Source organism: Thunnus thynnus, chromosome 11, assembly GCF_963924715.1.
Source record: "Thunnus thynnus chromosome 11, fThuThy2.1, whole genome shotgun sequence".
Taxonomy (NCBI): Eukaryota; Metazoa; Chordata; class Actinopteri; order Scombriformes; family Scombridae; genus Thunnus; species Thunnus thynnus.
Genome location: NC_089527.1, coordinates 25,387,128 through 25,399,994, shown reverse-complemented (window position 1 = coordinate 25,399,994; position 12,867 = coordinate 25,387,128). Strand labels below are relative to the sequence as shown.

Genomic DNA, 12,867 nt, shown 5'->3' with positions numbered 1-12,867 from the left:
TTATTCACTGTAGTAATTCAACCAACTTAGAAATCTGATTTCATGAGACAGGTCACCTTCCTTTATACAATATTGTAAGTGCTAATAGAGTTGTAGCGTAGCACTGCTGTTCACACATCAAACAACACTAGGGTTTCCAACAGTGTTTGATAGCACAGGACAGGTGGTCCACCTCCACTAACATCATAAAAATAGGGCTGAAACGACGCATTGATGTAATTGATTACATCAATAACATAAATGCGTCGATTTGTGTGGAATGTGTCAATACGTCACACTGTTTACGTTATCCCCAATTATGGCAGCTCCTGCTCGTGGGCATGGTGAAAATGAGACTTTATCCAAAAAAGCCTGAACCTGATTGTCAAAGGTGTGGGAATTTTTTATACAAAGACCTAATAAAATGGTGCTCTGCAGGCTTCGTAAAACAGAAATGGCCTACCACAGCAGCACAACTGCTATGCACGAGCATCTCAAAAGAAAACATCCTTGGGCTCTCCGACCTCAAAATAACAAGACAGCAGTGCAAGTATTTGGACAATTACAGTGAATTTTGTCTGACTGTTGGACGGTAGCCAGTGCCTGGGAGTTGTCGTCACATCCTTATCTGTTGCGTTTCAGGCAAGAACTCTACGAAGACTCCTTATAGCAGAGGCTAATGGCTAGTATGGCAACGCCGCTTTCCAGCGCATTTGTAAGTTGTAAGCAGTTTGTCTATGCACATATGGACCTATAAAACTAACTTTCCACTAACTTACTGTTACAGGCTGTAAGTTGGTGTGAGCAACCGCTGCAGATAAATAATACAAGTGCATTTCTGATTGCAATCGGCACTAACCATTAAATCATACTCAATACCATCTACGGTAATTAATGGCTGAACATAGTAAACTAGAAATACCGCCTTGTGGTTGTATGCCTCCACCAACCAGTCAAGTTGTAGTTTACATCCATGTCTGTCCAGACTCATATTATTTGTAGTGAAGACGTTGAAGGAATTTAATAAAAAGGTTTTAAGTGTATTTTCCTTGTATGTGTTCACATGCTTGGCCAGTAAAGCTGATTCTGATAGAACACAAAGTTGTAGCCTTGATAGTAGACAATGCTTCAGATATAGATGTTGCTGCAAAGAAGCTACAAATTCTAAAATGGATGCTTCACACACAGAAGATTTACACAATGACCACAGTTTCAGGGTGTTCACCCAAGATTAGTGTCACCAATTCAGTATCCTGAAATATGGTCACAATCTCCCCTTCTGTTCCTGAGTTATGGCGTTGAATAATGATCAGAAAAGTGTTTTTGCAGAACATTATGATGTCCCAGTGAAGTGGACCTTCGACCTTCTGGATATAAAATGTCATCACTTCAACATTTTATCCTATTAGACATCTGTGTTAAACTTTGTCATAATTAGCGTATAAACTCTTGAGTTTTGGCCAAAACCATGTTTTGTGAGGTCACAGTGACCTTGACCTTTGACCACCAAGCTCTTATCAGTTCATCCTCGAGTCAGACAGACATACAGACAACCCAAAAATAAAATGCCACTGGCCACTCTGTCGCTGGTATGGAGGCATAACACCACCTTTCCTGATTAGGCCTACACTGAATAAATCTTAACTTTTGTGATAAATAGTATCATTAGGTAAAAGTTATAAAATTTGAAATGGCTCCTTCATTCATAGATTTCATGTTAAATTATGTCACTGATTTTATTTTGTGTGTCTTTTTGTGTCTTAGGGAGAGGCATTAATAGGATGTCACTATATGCTCACCCCACATATTGGGAAATTTGTAAAATAAGTATTTTTAATCAGAAAATACTTGAAAAAAGGTTGAAAGACTAATGGTGGAAGTTATGGTTATTTATTGGTAAGTGGGCCTTAATAAAAAATGTATACTCTTGAATAAAATAAAGCAACAACCTTCAGGGAAAAGAGCAGTGGAGCCATTTCTCACAGCAAATGCTATTTAATGAGTGTGGCTTCAGTTTAGTCATCTTTTAACTTAATTGATCTTGACATCAGATGCGTCAGTACCCGGGTGGCTAACCACCTCTGCTAAAAACATTCCTGAAGGAAAGCCTGAACACACAATACCAGACAACTACATCACAGGTACAACCATGTGATAAACAGCGCACAGAAAGAATCACAATTTGTGATGCAAATCTGACACCCACCTCAATAAGGTAGAGAACTTGTGAGGGTGAGGGGCCGAAGAAGCGCGAGTCCAGTGAAGGACTGAGGCTGTTCTCACCAAGCTTGGCATGGTCCAGACACACAGCTCGCAGGTTCTCCACTGTAGTGTTATCTGAGGAGACACAACAACAACACAAACATGACATTGGGTTACCATTGCCTGTGTGTGTTTGTGTACATTTCCATCCAGTGAAATGGCTGAATAATATTGAAAGCATAGGTCCATGTGTACCTGGAGGCATGAGTTTCATGAGAACTCTGGCCCCATCTCTAAGCAGAGGCATGTTGAGGTTGCAGCCCAGGTCAGCCACCTGCCACAGGAAGGAGATGTAGCGCAGATGCAGCGACATAATCTGTGAAATAGGGCAGAGGGTGTTACAATGCTACTGTTCACACAATGACACACCACTATTACTACTGAGAGATGCCAACATTTCATTGAAAATTTGACTTAAAATAATGTAATGTGTGATATAAGGTTCCCTAATTGACTAAAAGATAATAAATAAGAAATCTAATAAAAAATGTTGAGTAATAAGAAAAAAGGACTAGGTAAATTGCTTAAAATTACATAAATTGCTCTCCAAATGGGTTATGAAATGTATACGTAGACTAATCACATTCTCATACGCAAGATCTGTCACAGAGTTACTGATTTAATCGAAACATCATTCAGGCTTTATTAGCGTGGCACAACTTAAGTATAAGCCAATGACACTGAAATAGCCTCATAGTGTCTGTGCTGTAAACTCACCACACCAGGAAGACAGCTCTCCACCTCAGGGTTGGGCCCATCGCTGTAGTGGTTGCCATGGTTACCAGGAGAGCCAGTGGATGAGTCAGAGGAGCTGTCTGGGCTTGAGGGCATGTTGGCACTCACCTGGGTAAGCTTGGCCGTGATCAACTACAAAAAAAGATGACGGTGAGTTAATGCTGATCTGATTGATGGAATAAAACTAACCATCAATTCTCTTGTGATCAAAATCATAATTTGGATGTGAACACAGTGAATAGGATCTATTCATGAATTATTAATGAACATAAAAAATAAAAGTTCTTATAATATGTATGCACATACAAAATCAGAACAGAGCACAGCAAATTTAATGGAGATTTAATTAAATGCAAAAAAACAACGCCAGTCCAACATTCTCACCGTTTTGTCCTTCAGATTGAGCTGTCCAATCAGCTTCCTGTCGTCAGCTGGGTCAACAACCTCCCCACCAATAAAGAGCTCTATTTTAGTATGTGCAGCATTCGCTTTGATTCGGTTCAGGATGCCACGCCGAACTGAACCAATTGTGTCATTGGTGTGTGACCAGATATCCAGGTCGTCCACCTGACGCCCCTGGTTGGGGAAACGTACGATCAATGTGATGTGTTTCCCCCTGAAAGCTCTGAAAGAGAAATAGGAGAAAAAGATGTGAACCGGTTAAGACATGTAGTCTAAGCAGTGCAGACAGAGACATTTTTGATTCTTTGCAATTTTGGTGTTTATTTTTGTGTCAAGTTGATGTCAAATGTTAACATCTATTCATGCTAAATGAAGCACTGTGACATTATACCTTGACATCGGCAGTATAGTCCGCTCCTCATGGTAGTCACTGTCACACTCATTGATGTATTCTTTGAGCACAGTGAGAACCCGCACCATGCGGATAGCCTCCTGACGGGCGCAGTTGATACTGTCTTTGTCTCCATCCAACACACACAGGGTGTCATAGGATGCCTTCAGACGGTCAAAACATGACTGGATGAAATCTTCATGAATTTCCACCTACAGGGAGAGGAAATAGATCAGCACCTTGTCATTATAGCAGATGTCGATGACTTGAATTGACCTCTAAACAGTACATTTATTGACAGATGTACATAGACAGAGAGGGGAGACAGGAACAAGAAAAGAGAAAAAAGTAGACACAAGAAGATTAAACTGCTGCTTGGAGACAGAACTGTTCCTGTACCTGATTGACTTGCAGTTTTGGTCCGAGATTGGTGTAGATCTCTTTCAGCAGGTCTATAGCTCGGCTGGCGATGTCATCGCTTCCTTGAATTACCACCTGGGAGGGAGGAGAAAATGGAAAAAAAATAGTCTTTTTTTCCCAAGCAGGGATCTCCGAGCTGGGAGTCTGCTTTTCATGTATACAAGTCTGTGGAGGTCCGTTGCACTCAGTGGAGCTTCATTATTTACCACTCAGGACACAAGAGGGGGCAAGACACTGTGTGCTAACAGGAGTACTGTTTTTGTACATTTTTCTTTTGCATAACAGTGGTAAACAAAAGGAGGAGAGGAGGAGACAAGATACTAGGGGGTCTAGGGGACTGTACATGAGTATTGTAGATTTACAATGATCAAGTACGGTAGTTATTCTCATCCTCCTTACAGTCACAGTTAAATGACCACAAAGTAAGACAGGATCTCAAAAACATGTCGACTGAAAAATTGTTGTTGACAAAGCAATTCCTATCTTACGGATATAAGTGTATAGTACTGATAAACTGCAGGATGCTGCTATGGAAAGAGTGAGCGTGACATGAGCCTTACCAATTACTGGGAAGAGGACCAGTAACTGGTCATATAGTCAAAGCAGCCTATACATATTACCAACGTGTGCCTTTTTGCAAAACACAGTTATTTAAAACTAACTCTGACCAGAAGCTTTCAGAATCAGACTGTAACTCTGTTAGTTATAGATATCTAAGTGGTGCTCAAGGTGACTATATGGAGATGTCTTTTCCAGTCTTCAAGATATTAGATTTTGTTTCTAAACCCTATTATATAAGTGTACAGCACAAAAAGGAAACCAAAATAGTTTTCTGAAACATGCCTCCATCCCAAATGAATAGAAACATCTGTTTATGTGCGCCTGTTGCAACAAATCCCCTCACCCTCCAGAGGTAGTCCAGGCCTATTAGTTCCAGGTCATCCATCATGTAGGCCCTGCGCTTTGCTACCAGTTTGCCCTCCCTGCAGTTGACTGCCTTGAAGAACCTCTCAAAGCACTTCATGCCATTCTCTGTCAGCAGAGATGGGTCCAACTGCAGAACATTGTTCTCAAAGAAGTCCTTATTGATGTCTGGGTCCAGGTCAGGCTCATCACCCATCAGCTTGGAGTACCTGTATCACAGCATTCAGAGTGGACAAGTTTTCTGGTTAACGAATGTAAGGGAGATCATTCAAACCAAAGGCAAGAAGATATCAAATCAGACATTACCATTTGAAGCAGGCCTCACGGTCACAGAGAAACACTGCATTCTCAGCAAGACACTTCCAGATCTGCTTGGCCTGAGGGGCGCACAGCCACAGCTGGCCATCTTTTAGAAGGAACCTGGCAAAAAACAAAGAAAAGAGTTTACAGCCATTTCTGTAACTTCTGACAGATTATCTGACATTCACATCCACTTCATGTCGTGATTGGCCATGTGTGTGGAAGTGAAAAAGGAGGCAGGGTCTGAACTTCTCTTCAGCTCTCTTTTTCATGTGAAACACTATGAATGCCTTCCAGGAGAAACTGTCAGTGTCTGAAAATGTGCCCAGTTATCCACATATCTTCAAAATATCACGTCTTCCACCTCTCTATGACTTTCGGCTTTTCGTGCCGCCTTAAAGTGTAGTTGTTCAACAACTACAACATGAACAAAAACTGAATAAAGAAATATGATTTTGGCTTAATACTGGATGTGTGTGTGTGTGTGTGTGTGTGTGTTGAGAGTGCAGAGGGGGCAAAACATCGATGTATTATAAGAGCAGGATACCAGACCGAAAATGGTGCCCATTCAAATCAATTCAATTGCTTGTCTGGTGCATATGCCAAAAAAAACTTTCTAGCCTCTGGGTTTGTTTCAATGTTGTGCGGCCCACTGAATATGCACAGTGGTGTTTCCCCTGCTGGCCCTGCCTGCGAGTTCCCGCTTGGCCCATAGACTTTAAAAATCTGTGACGTCATCACAATGTAAATGGCCTCTCTCTGCTCCAGGAAAGTTTTACAAATAAAAAACCTCCATGGAACAAAAATTCATAATACAAAGAGTCATAATTGACATTTTTTGCAGTTTGAGGAGGAGCAGAAGAAGGAGGAGGAAAAAAGAAAGCTACAGTGCTGTTAGGGGGCATCTCTTGTTGGGTTCTGAGAATGAAGGGGTGCCAGGGTGAAACCAGGATGGGTCAGGACAGCTGGGCCAGGGCAGAATTGTATTCATTTATTTTTTCTCATTATTATTTATGTCTAAGTTATTATACGCCCCTTTCTCTCCTTCTCCCCCTTTCTTGCTCTCATTGCTCTCTCCTGGTTCTGGGTCTGGGAGCGACCTAAAACTTTAAATACTCTTGATTTCCCACATGGTTAGACAACACCTCATTCAAAATAGTTCTGAGAAACACGGTTCAGTAAACGTTGAGTGCAGTTAGGTTGGGTGATTTGTCAGTGTTTTGAATATACCCGTTTTCACAGGTTCATGAGAATTTGGTCGGACGCATATTGACTAACTAATTGACCAGTCGACCAGGAGACTACAGCCCTAGTGCTTATAGGCTGCATGTGAGTATTTTTCCATCATCACTCAAGGCCTGAGCTGTAAGTCTGTTTTTCTTTCTACATTATGATAAATATTACCCCAGATTTCGACAAAGCTGTAAAATCAAAACAGATAAAAATCAACTATGGACTGTCTAGCCACTGTCAACAGTTGCACAAATACAACAGTTTTGTTTTTTTAAAATAACTGAACACTGATATTCCATCATTATACCCATTTCAACATTATCTGTGCTAATACTGGATGAGAGCTAATTTTATAAAACTGACAAATGACAGATTTGTCTTTGAATGGGCATGATAGTGATTCTATTGATCTAGTAGCAATGCACTGGCCATTTTTATTAGAGGCTGAAGTATGAAAATGCATAAAAGGCAGAATATGCTTGATAATAAAGATTTTCACATTTATTTTATTTTTTTCTATTCCTAGCTGTAGTCTCAGCTTTCAGGGAAATATAAGATCCTTGCTTGTATTTCAGTGTTTCAAAGAGTTAAGGTAATATTGTACCTCAGGAAGTTGAGTCGCTCCTGTACTTCCTGGACATGGCTGTAGCGGCTTCCTGGCCTGACCGTCTGAGGGTCAAACTCGGCCTGTTCTTCTATAAAAGTAGACATACAACCAGTCAGACTGCAGGCAGTGCACGTTCCCGATTCAACAGCTGTATGGCAATGAAATGTCCAACTAACACAAAGGGCTATTTCTGGCCCTGACAGTGTACCTTTGGAGAACTGCCTCATTGTCTCCATGTAGGCAGAGAGGTTCTCAGCCACCAGGGTGACCAGAGCATGGTTATGTTGCAGCTGGTTGATCAGGTCATGGCGATAAAACACATGAGGACTTCTCTGGGTTTGACTGAAGAGAGAACAGCAGGAGGAGTGGTCGATGTAAGGGGGACAAAAACAGATATTAAGTGAGGATGCAAGCAAGACTAAAAAACAAAGTGAGAGTGAAGCTGACATTGCTTACTTTTAGTAACAATTTCTGATTACAGAAAACATAGCATGACTGATTTCTCATTTGTTTCTATCAGGGACATAAAGAAAGCAGCTTTTGGTATATTTGAGTGTGTGTATATGTATGTCATAGAATAACCAGCAGAAGACGCCATATCAATAAAGGCCATTTCCTGCCTTGCTTCCACATAAAAGATTTTTGACTTGAAAATCAAACTAAAGAACCAAATAATCCATGATTTAGTTTTGATAGCCACTGTACTAGAAAGAGTCACATGGCAATCTGCAACATACTAAAATCATTTCAAATTACCAATGAAAATGGTATTATACAGGAAGTTGGCTCACATTTATCAAACTGCTGCAGATGCATTAAGACTCAGTTTACTGAATAGCAGTGGCTAGATTATGCTCAATTGCACAACTACAATCTAAAAAAAAAAAAAAAAAAGACATTCTTGTGTCAACAAGTACATTTCCCAAATAAAAAAATCTACATGCATATTAAATGCATGAAAACAAACTGTTGAGTTAGAATGATACAAGCATAAGTTTGGATAAGTGGGTTCAAGGCATGAAATACCCCTGATATTTTGCATTGAATCATTTGAGCTGAAAGGAGCTGGCATCAGGAAGAATTGGGCTCCATCTCAAAGGACCTTTCATTTAGTTGTGTAACTGTCCAGATTAAAAGGACTATTCTGTGTATGGACTATGGCTTGGGTTCACAGTACTGAAAAACGGCACAAAAACTCCCACCAAGTGCACCTACAGAAATTAAGCATGTTAGATGGAGTGCACCCAAAAAATTCTGCTCCTCAGAACAATGACCATGCCTTGCACATTGTTTTGGACTTGGCTTGGATTCAGTAATCACACATTAATTTTATCTAACCTGAAATTGCATTCAATATGTTTAGTTAGTTTATTGCATCCCTGTTAGCTGCAAACAGTGCAACAGCTGGTCTTCCCGGCATCCGTATGAAAAAATAACTACAACAATTTTTATGTGATTATGTAAATAAAGAGCTATAATAACATTGCATACATACATAACTACATGTACATATACAATATAAACTATTTTATTATATTTCTTGATAAGGAAATCAAATTACATGAAATTAAATAATCTAAGAATAAACTAGTGATGTAATTACCAGTACTTATTATATCATAATCATACACTATGACTAATAATGTAGCTTTTAGTACTGATCTATCATCTATGATCTCTTTAGGCCTCATTTTCAATGTCTTAAACCTAAAGTCAGGAGCTCCAACAAAGAATATGATGGACGAGCAAACAATTCTTTTACAAACCTTGGCAACGCAGAAGGCAGGAGCAAGGAAGGTGTAATTTAATGTTCCCCTGGAGCCCCTAAATTAGAACTACATGCTATTATTTTTGTGTCTTGATATACTGAACTACACATGTGCAGGACTTTGGACAGGAGCTTGAATGAGGAATGAGTCATTTGAGATGAAACCCAAGAAAGGATTGCTTAAAGCAGATTCATGACAGAGATTTACATTATATAGTACATGTTATAAACATGTCAAAGAGAAAGTTAGACTTGACGTAACACAGAAATAGGTAGAACCCTGGAATTAGCACTCAACTTACCCCACTAAGTTCGTTTGTATGTTAATTGGCATTTTCTTTCTGAAAAAACAACAGGCATGTATACTACATATTTTCTACAGGGACTAGGAAAAAAACACTACTTCAAAATTAGTTACGATTAATGCCAAACAATATAAGCTCAAATCAAAAATTACAATAATTTCACAAATTTACCATGGTAACATTGAATGAATGCTTTTGTTTGTTAGGGCTGTACATCCTGATTAAAAATAATTTTTAAACTACTACAGCTCCCTGACAACCTTCATGTAGCCTATATAGTACAATTCAGAGACAGAACAAGTTTTAAATTATGCTAAACCTACACACCTCTTCTTATCAGCATATATGTAAATATGCCTTTTTCACAGAAGACATTTTGACATGTCATAGTAGGAAGAGCACAGGTGTAAATACTATGACAAGTCAAAATGCCTGCTGTGAAAAAGTCCTATCATTTTAAAAAAATCATGCAAACACAAACAGTAACTTTAATATTTACTGAAAACTGACTGAATAAGATCGCTACCAGATTTTAGAGCTAACTGGCTAGTTAGCCATCTAATCTAGTAAGCTAACTAACTAGCTAGTTAGTTGTAGAAAGAAATGTGCATTTTGAAAGGTTGGATGTGATTGACTGGTTGAGTTTATGCAAGGGTGGTTAAGGGCTTAAATATATCAACATAACCCAGCTCCATCTTTCAACAGCAGTTAGAGTTTACTTTAAGTATAAAAAAGCAAACAAAGTTAGGCTCAATTTACACTTGTCATTTCAAGTATCTCGTATGCAGATAGAATCCAGATGCAATTACAATACAATTTCTTGTACACTTAGCCACATATATGAGTCTGTTGGCCAGATCACAGATCTGATTGCAATCACTCTTTGTTTGTAAGTTATATCATCTTCACAGGCCCTCCCTCACCCATACAGGTCAATGTTCTCACCTACATGGATCATTCAGTGATTGGACTGATCAGGGATCAGACAGAAGCTACAACAGCCAGGTGTGCCTTCTGTATGATTGTATGTGTTGAAACTGCTAAAGTGGTTTTTCCTCTTGCTTTGATAAGACAGGGAGAACAACAACTAATTTCAGTGTAATTTTAACTGACTTTTATTGACTAGTTAACACTTTGAAGGAGTAAGGCTCAGATGTGTGTCTTGGAGAGACAAATACATTTAGAGCTTTTTAACATCTGGCTAGAATGCATCTCAAACCAACTCCAGAGGATGTTCAGGAAATCCGATTTCGATCAGTCTCAAATGCCTCTTGGATACATTTACACGTTGCTCTTTTGATATCTATCTGATAGCTATCTGATCGGCCAAAGACACATAAAGTGGCTAAGTGTAAGTGGGCTAAGTGCACCTTTCAGCTCTTGTCATTGTACTCAAGAAAAATTTGCATCCCTTGCCTCAAACCATACTTTCACAGAAAAAAAAAGAGAAAAAAAACAATTACCGTCCAACTGTAATGCTTGATTTAAGGGGACTCATGACATATTTTCAGAATATGCAAAAAAGTCTAAATCAGGTAGTTGATAGCAAAAATAGGTTTAGTGAGACATTTTTAATCTCAGTAAAAACCAAAAAAATATTGGGTGTATTTCCCAGTCCTGTCAGTTAGCACTGATGTTTAATTAGTGCACTGGGATGAGTTGCAGAGGGAAATTCTGATGCTATCCTGCAGTGGTATGAAGCTAAACTGCCGGGCCATTTACTGTGGGCACTAAGCATAAGAGCTGACTGCCTCAGCTCTTGCGCAAATGTGATTAAAATGCCAGGAATGTCAAATATGTGACAAATTAAATCTCAGGTCTTGTTGCTTCTCTTATGAGTGTTCATGCGTTATGTGCAAAATAAATGGGCATTATTCACAATAACATACTAAAAATACCAAGTAAACACTTCATACTTGCCAACATTAGCATTTTCCGGCATGTGTTCCTGTAAAATAATAGGGCTGGGTAGCGATTCACATTTCCCGAATCAATTTGATTCCGATTCACAAGGTCCCAATTCAATATCGATTCGGTTAGGGATATTTCAGTTACAATACCGATTTTGCTTGGACATGAAAGTGATTCTCAGAGAACCAATGATGTAAATTGTGCAAGGAACCCTCTACCTGGTGCATTACTAAAAATATTGTTTATATTAAGAATTGACCCCAAAGCAGTTACATTAGTGTACTTTTTATTTAACATGAACACACTACAGAAGTTAACATAATATGGTGCAACTCTACAGACTCTACAGTCTGAGTATTGAGTGACCAGATAAGTGCTTTCTTTAGTGCAGTGTCACCAGGCAGCCAGTGTAAATAGGGTGGCTACAAACAAATGTAAACATCACTAATACCTCAGGAAAATATACACTTTGCTGTGATTACCTCACAATGCTTCTGTGCAACAGGCTTGGCGGTACCTTCAGTGGAGCAGCTCCTGCCATGTTTAGTAAGATCTGGCCTCAAGACTTCGCACAATGAAATCTCGTGGCCAGATCTTGTTAAACATGGCGGGAGCGCCTCCACTGAAGGCACCGCCAAGCCTAAGGGAAGATATCTGGATTCATTTCGGATTTAAAATCCACTGAAAAAGGCATATATTAAAAGACTGATCTCAGATTTTATGAATCGATATTGGAAAATTTAAATGAAGACCAATTTGAAACGGAAATATCAATTTTTTAAACCCAGCCCTATAAAATAAAATTGATTTCTGCCATAACCTTACCTGAGGTTCTGAGGAGCTTCTCCAAAGAGGCTACATATTTCTCTGATTTGCTTCAGGGCAGGGATCACCCATTTGTCATTGGTTCGTAGCTCCTCTATGAAGCGATCTATCCACTGGATCTTCTGTGTGTCTCTGTCCTATGGGTGAAAAGGAACAAACACTTATCAGTATTTGTAGAGTTAAAAATGGCATCCATGTGTCATTTTTCATGCCATTCCCCTCTAAACATTATGCCAACTACTCCACAAAATGTACCTGTGAGCAACTGTAATCCAATATTTTGATGTGAGCACTAAGAGCCTGGTCCATGATGTCTACAGGCACATCATCGCTGTGTGCAAGGTTCCACAGCAAGTTGAGGACCTTGTGGGCCATCACCCCATCCTTATCATCCTCAGCCAGGCGCCGGATAAGTTCCAGCAGTTTTTCACGCTGCTTCTTGCTGGCATTGGTCCAGCTTGCCTGCACAAGAGGAACAACCAAGTCCAGAGGTTAGGATAGCAGACACAACAAGTAGTTGTTGTGATGTTACACTTAAACTGTACTGTGATAAAGCCAGAACTGAATGAAACTGTATGTTGTGTACAAAAACCCTCATAATTTGTGACCTGCCTGATTATTGAGACTCTTACTCACCTTGAAACAGTCAAAAAGGTGATCAAGCTGCTCAGGTGAGAAATCCCACGCCAGCTTGGCCAGAAGGTCATGGACATTCTTCACAATGGCCTCATGCTTACCAGCCTGCAGATGTACAGACACAAAACACCCGACTGTTGGGTTAGCATAACTTTTTACTTAACAAGAT

At 39.6% G+C, this 12,867-nt stretch overlaps 1 protein-coding gene across 7 annotated transcripts in view; it reads right to left on the bottom strand.

Moving 5' to 3' along the window:
- The window catches only part of usp9 (ubiquitin specific peptidase 9), a 47,579-nt gene that overhangs the window by 15,509 nt on the left and 19,203 nt on the right, over window positions 1-12,867 (bottom strand). For 5 of the 7 annotated variants that reach the window (XM_067604089.1, XM_067604093.1, XM_067604092.1 and 2 more), the window contains exons 11-24: window positions 12,699-12,803; window positions 12,318-12,524; window positions 12,063-12,199; window positions 9,324-9,362; window positions 7,462-7,595; window positions 7,251-7,341; window positions 5,420-5,533; window positions 5,094-5,322; window positions 4,169-4,264; window positions 3,770-3,981; window positions 3,361-3,601; window positions 2,959-3,108; window positions 2,437-2,557; window positions 2,186-2,316 (exon numbers count right to left, since the gene is read on the bottom strand). In XM_067604089.1, the coding sequence (XP_067460190.1) occupies window positions 2,186-2,316; window positions 2,437-2,557; window positions 2,959-3,108; window positions 3,361-3,601; window positions 3,770-3,981; window positions 4,169-4,264; window positions 5,094-5,322; window positions 5,420-5,533; window positions 7,251-7,341; window positions 7,462-7,595; window positions 9,324-9,362; window positions 12,063-12,199; window positions 12,318-12,524; window positions 12,699-12,803 (2,007 nt within the window). The remainder of the gene's footprint in view (window positions 1-2,185; window positions 2,317-2,436; window positions 2,558-2,958; window positions 3,109-3,360; window positions 3,602-3,769; window positions 3,982-4,168; window positions 4,265-5,093; window positions 5,323-5,419; window positions 5,534-7,250; window positions 7,342-7,461; window positions 7,596-9,323; window positions 9,363-12,062; window positions 12,200-12,317; window positions 12,525-12,698; window positions 12,804-12,867) is intronic. The other 2 variants (XM_067604096.1, XM_067604094.1) reach the window with 1 other exon arrangement.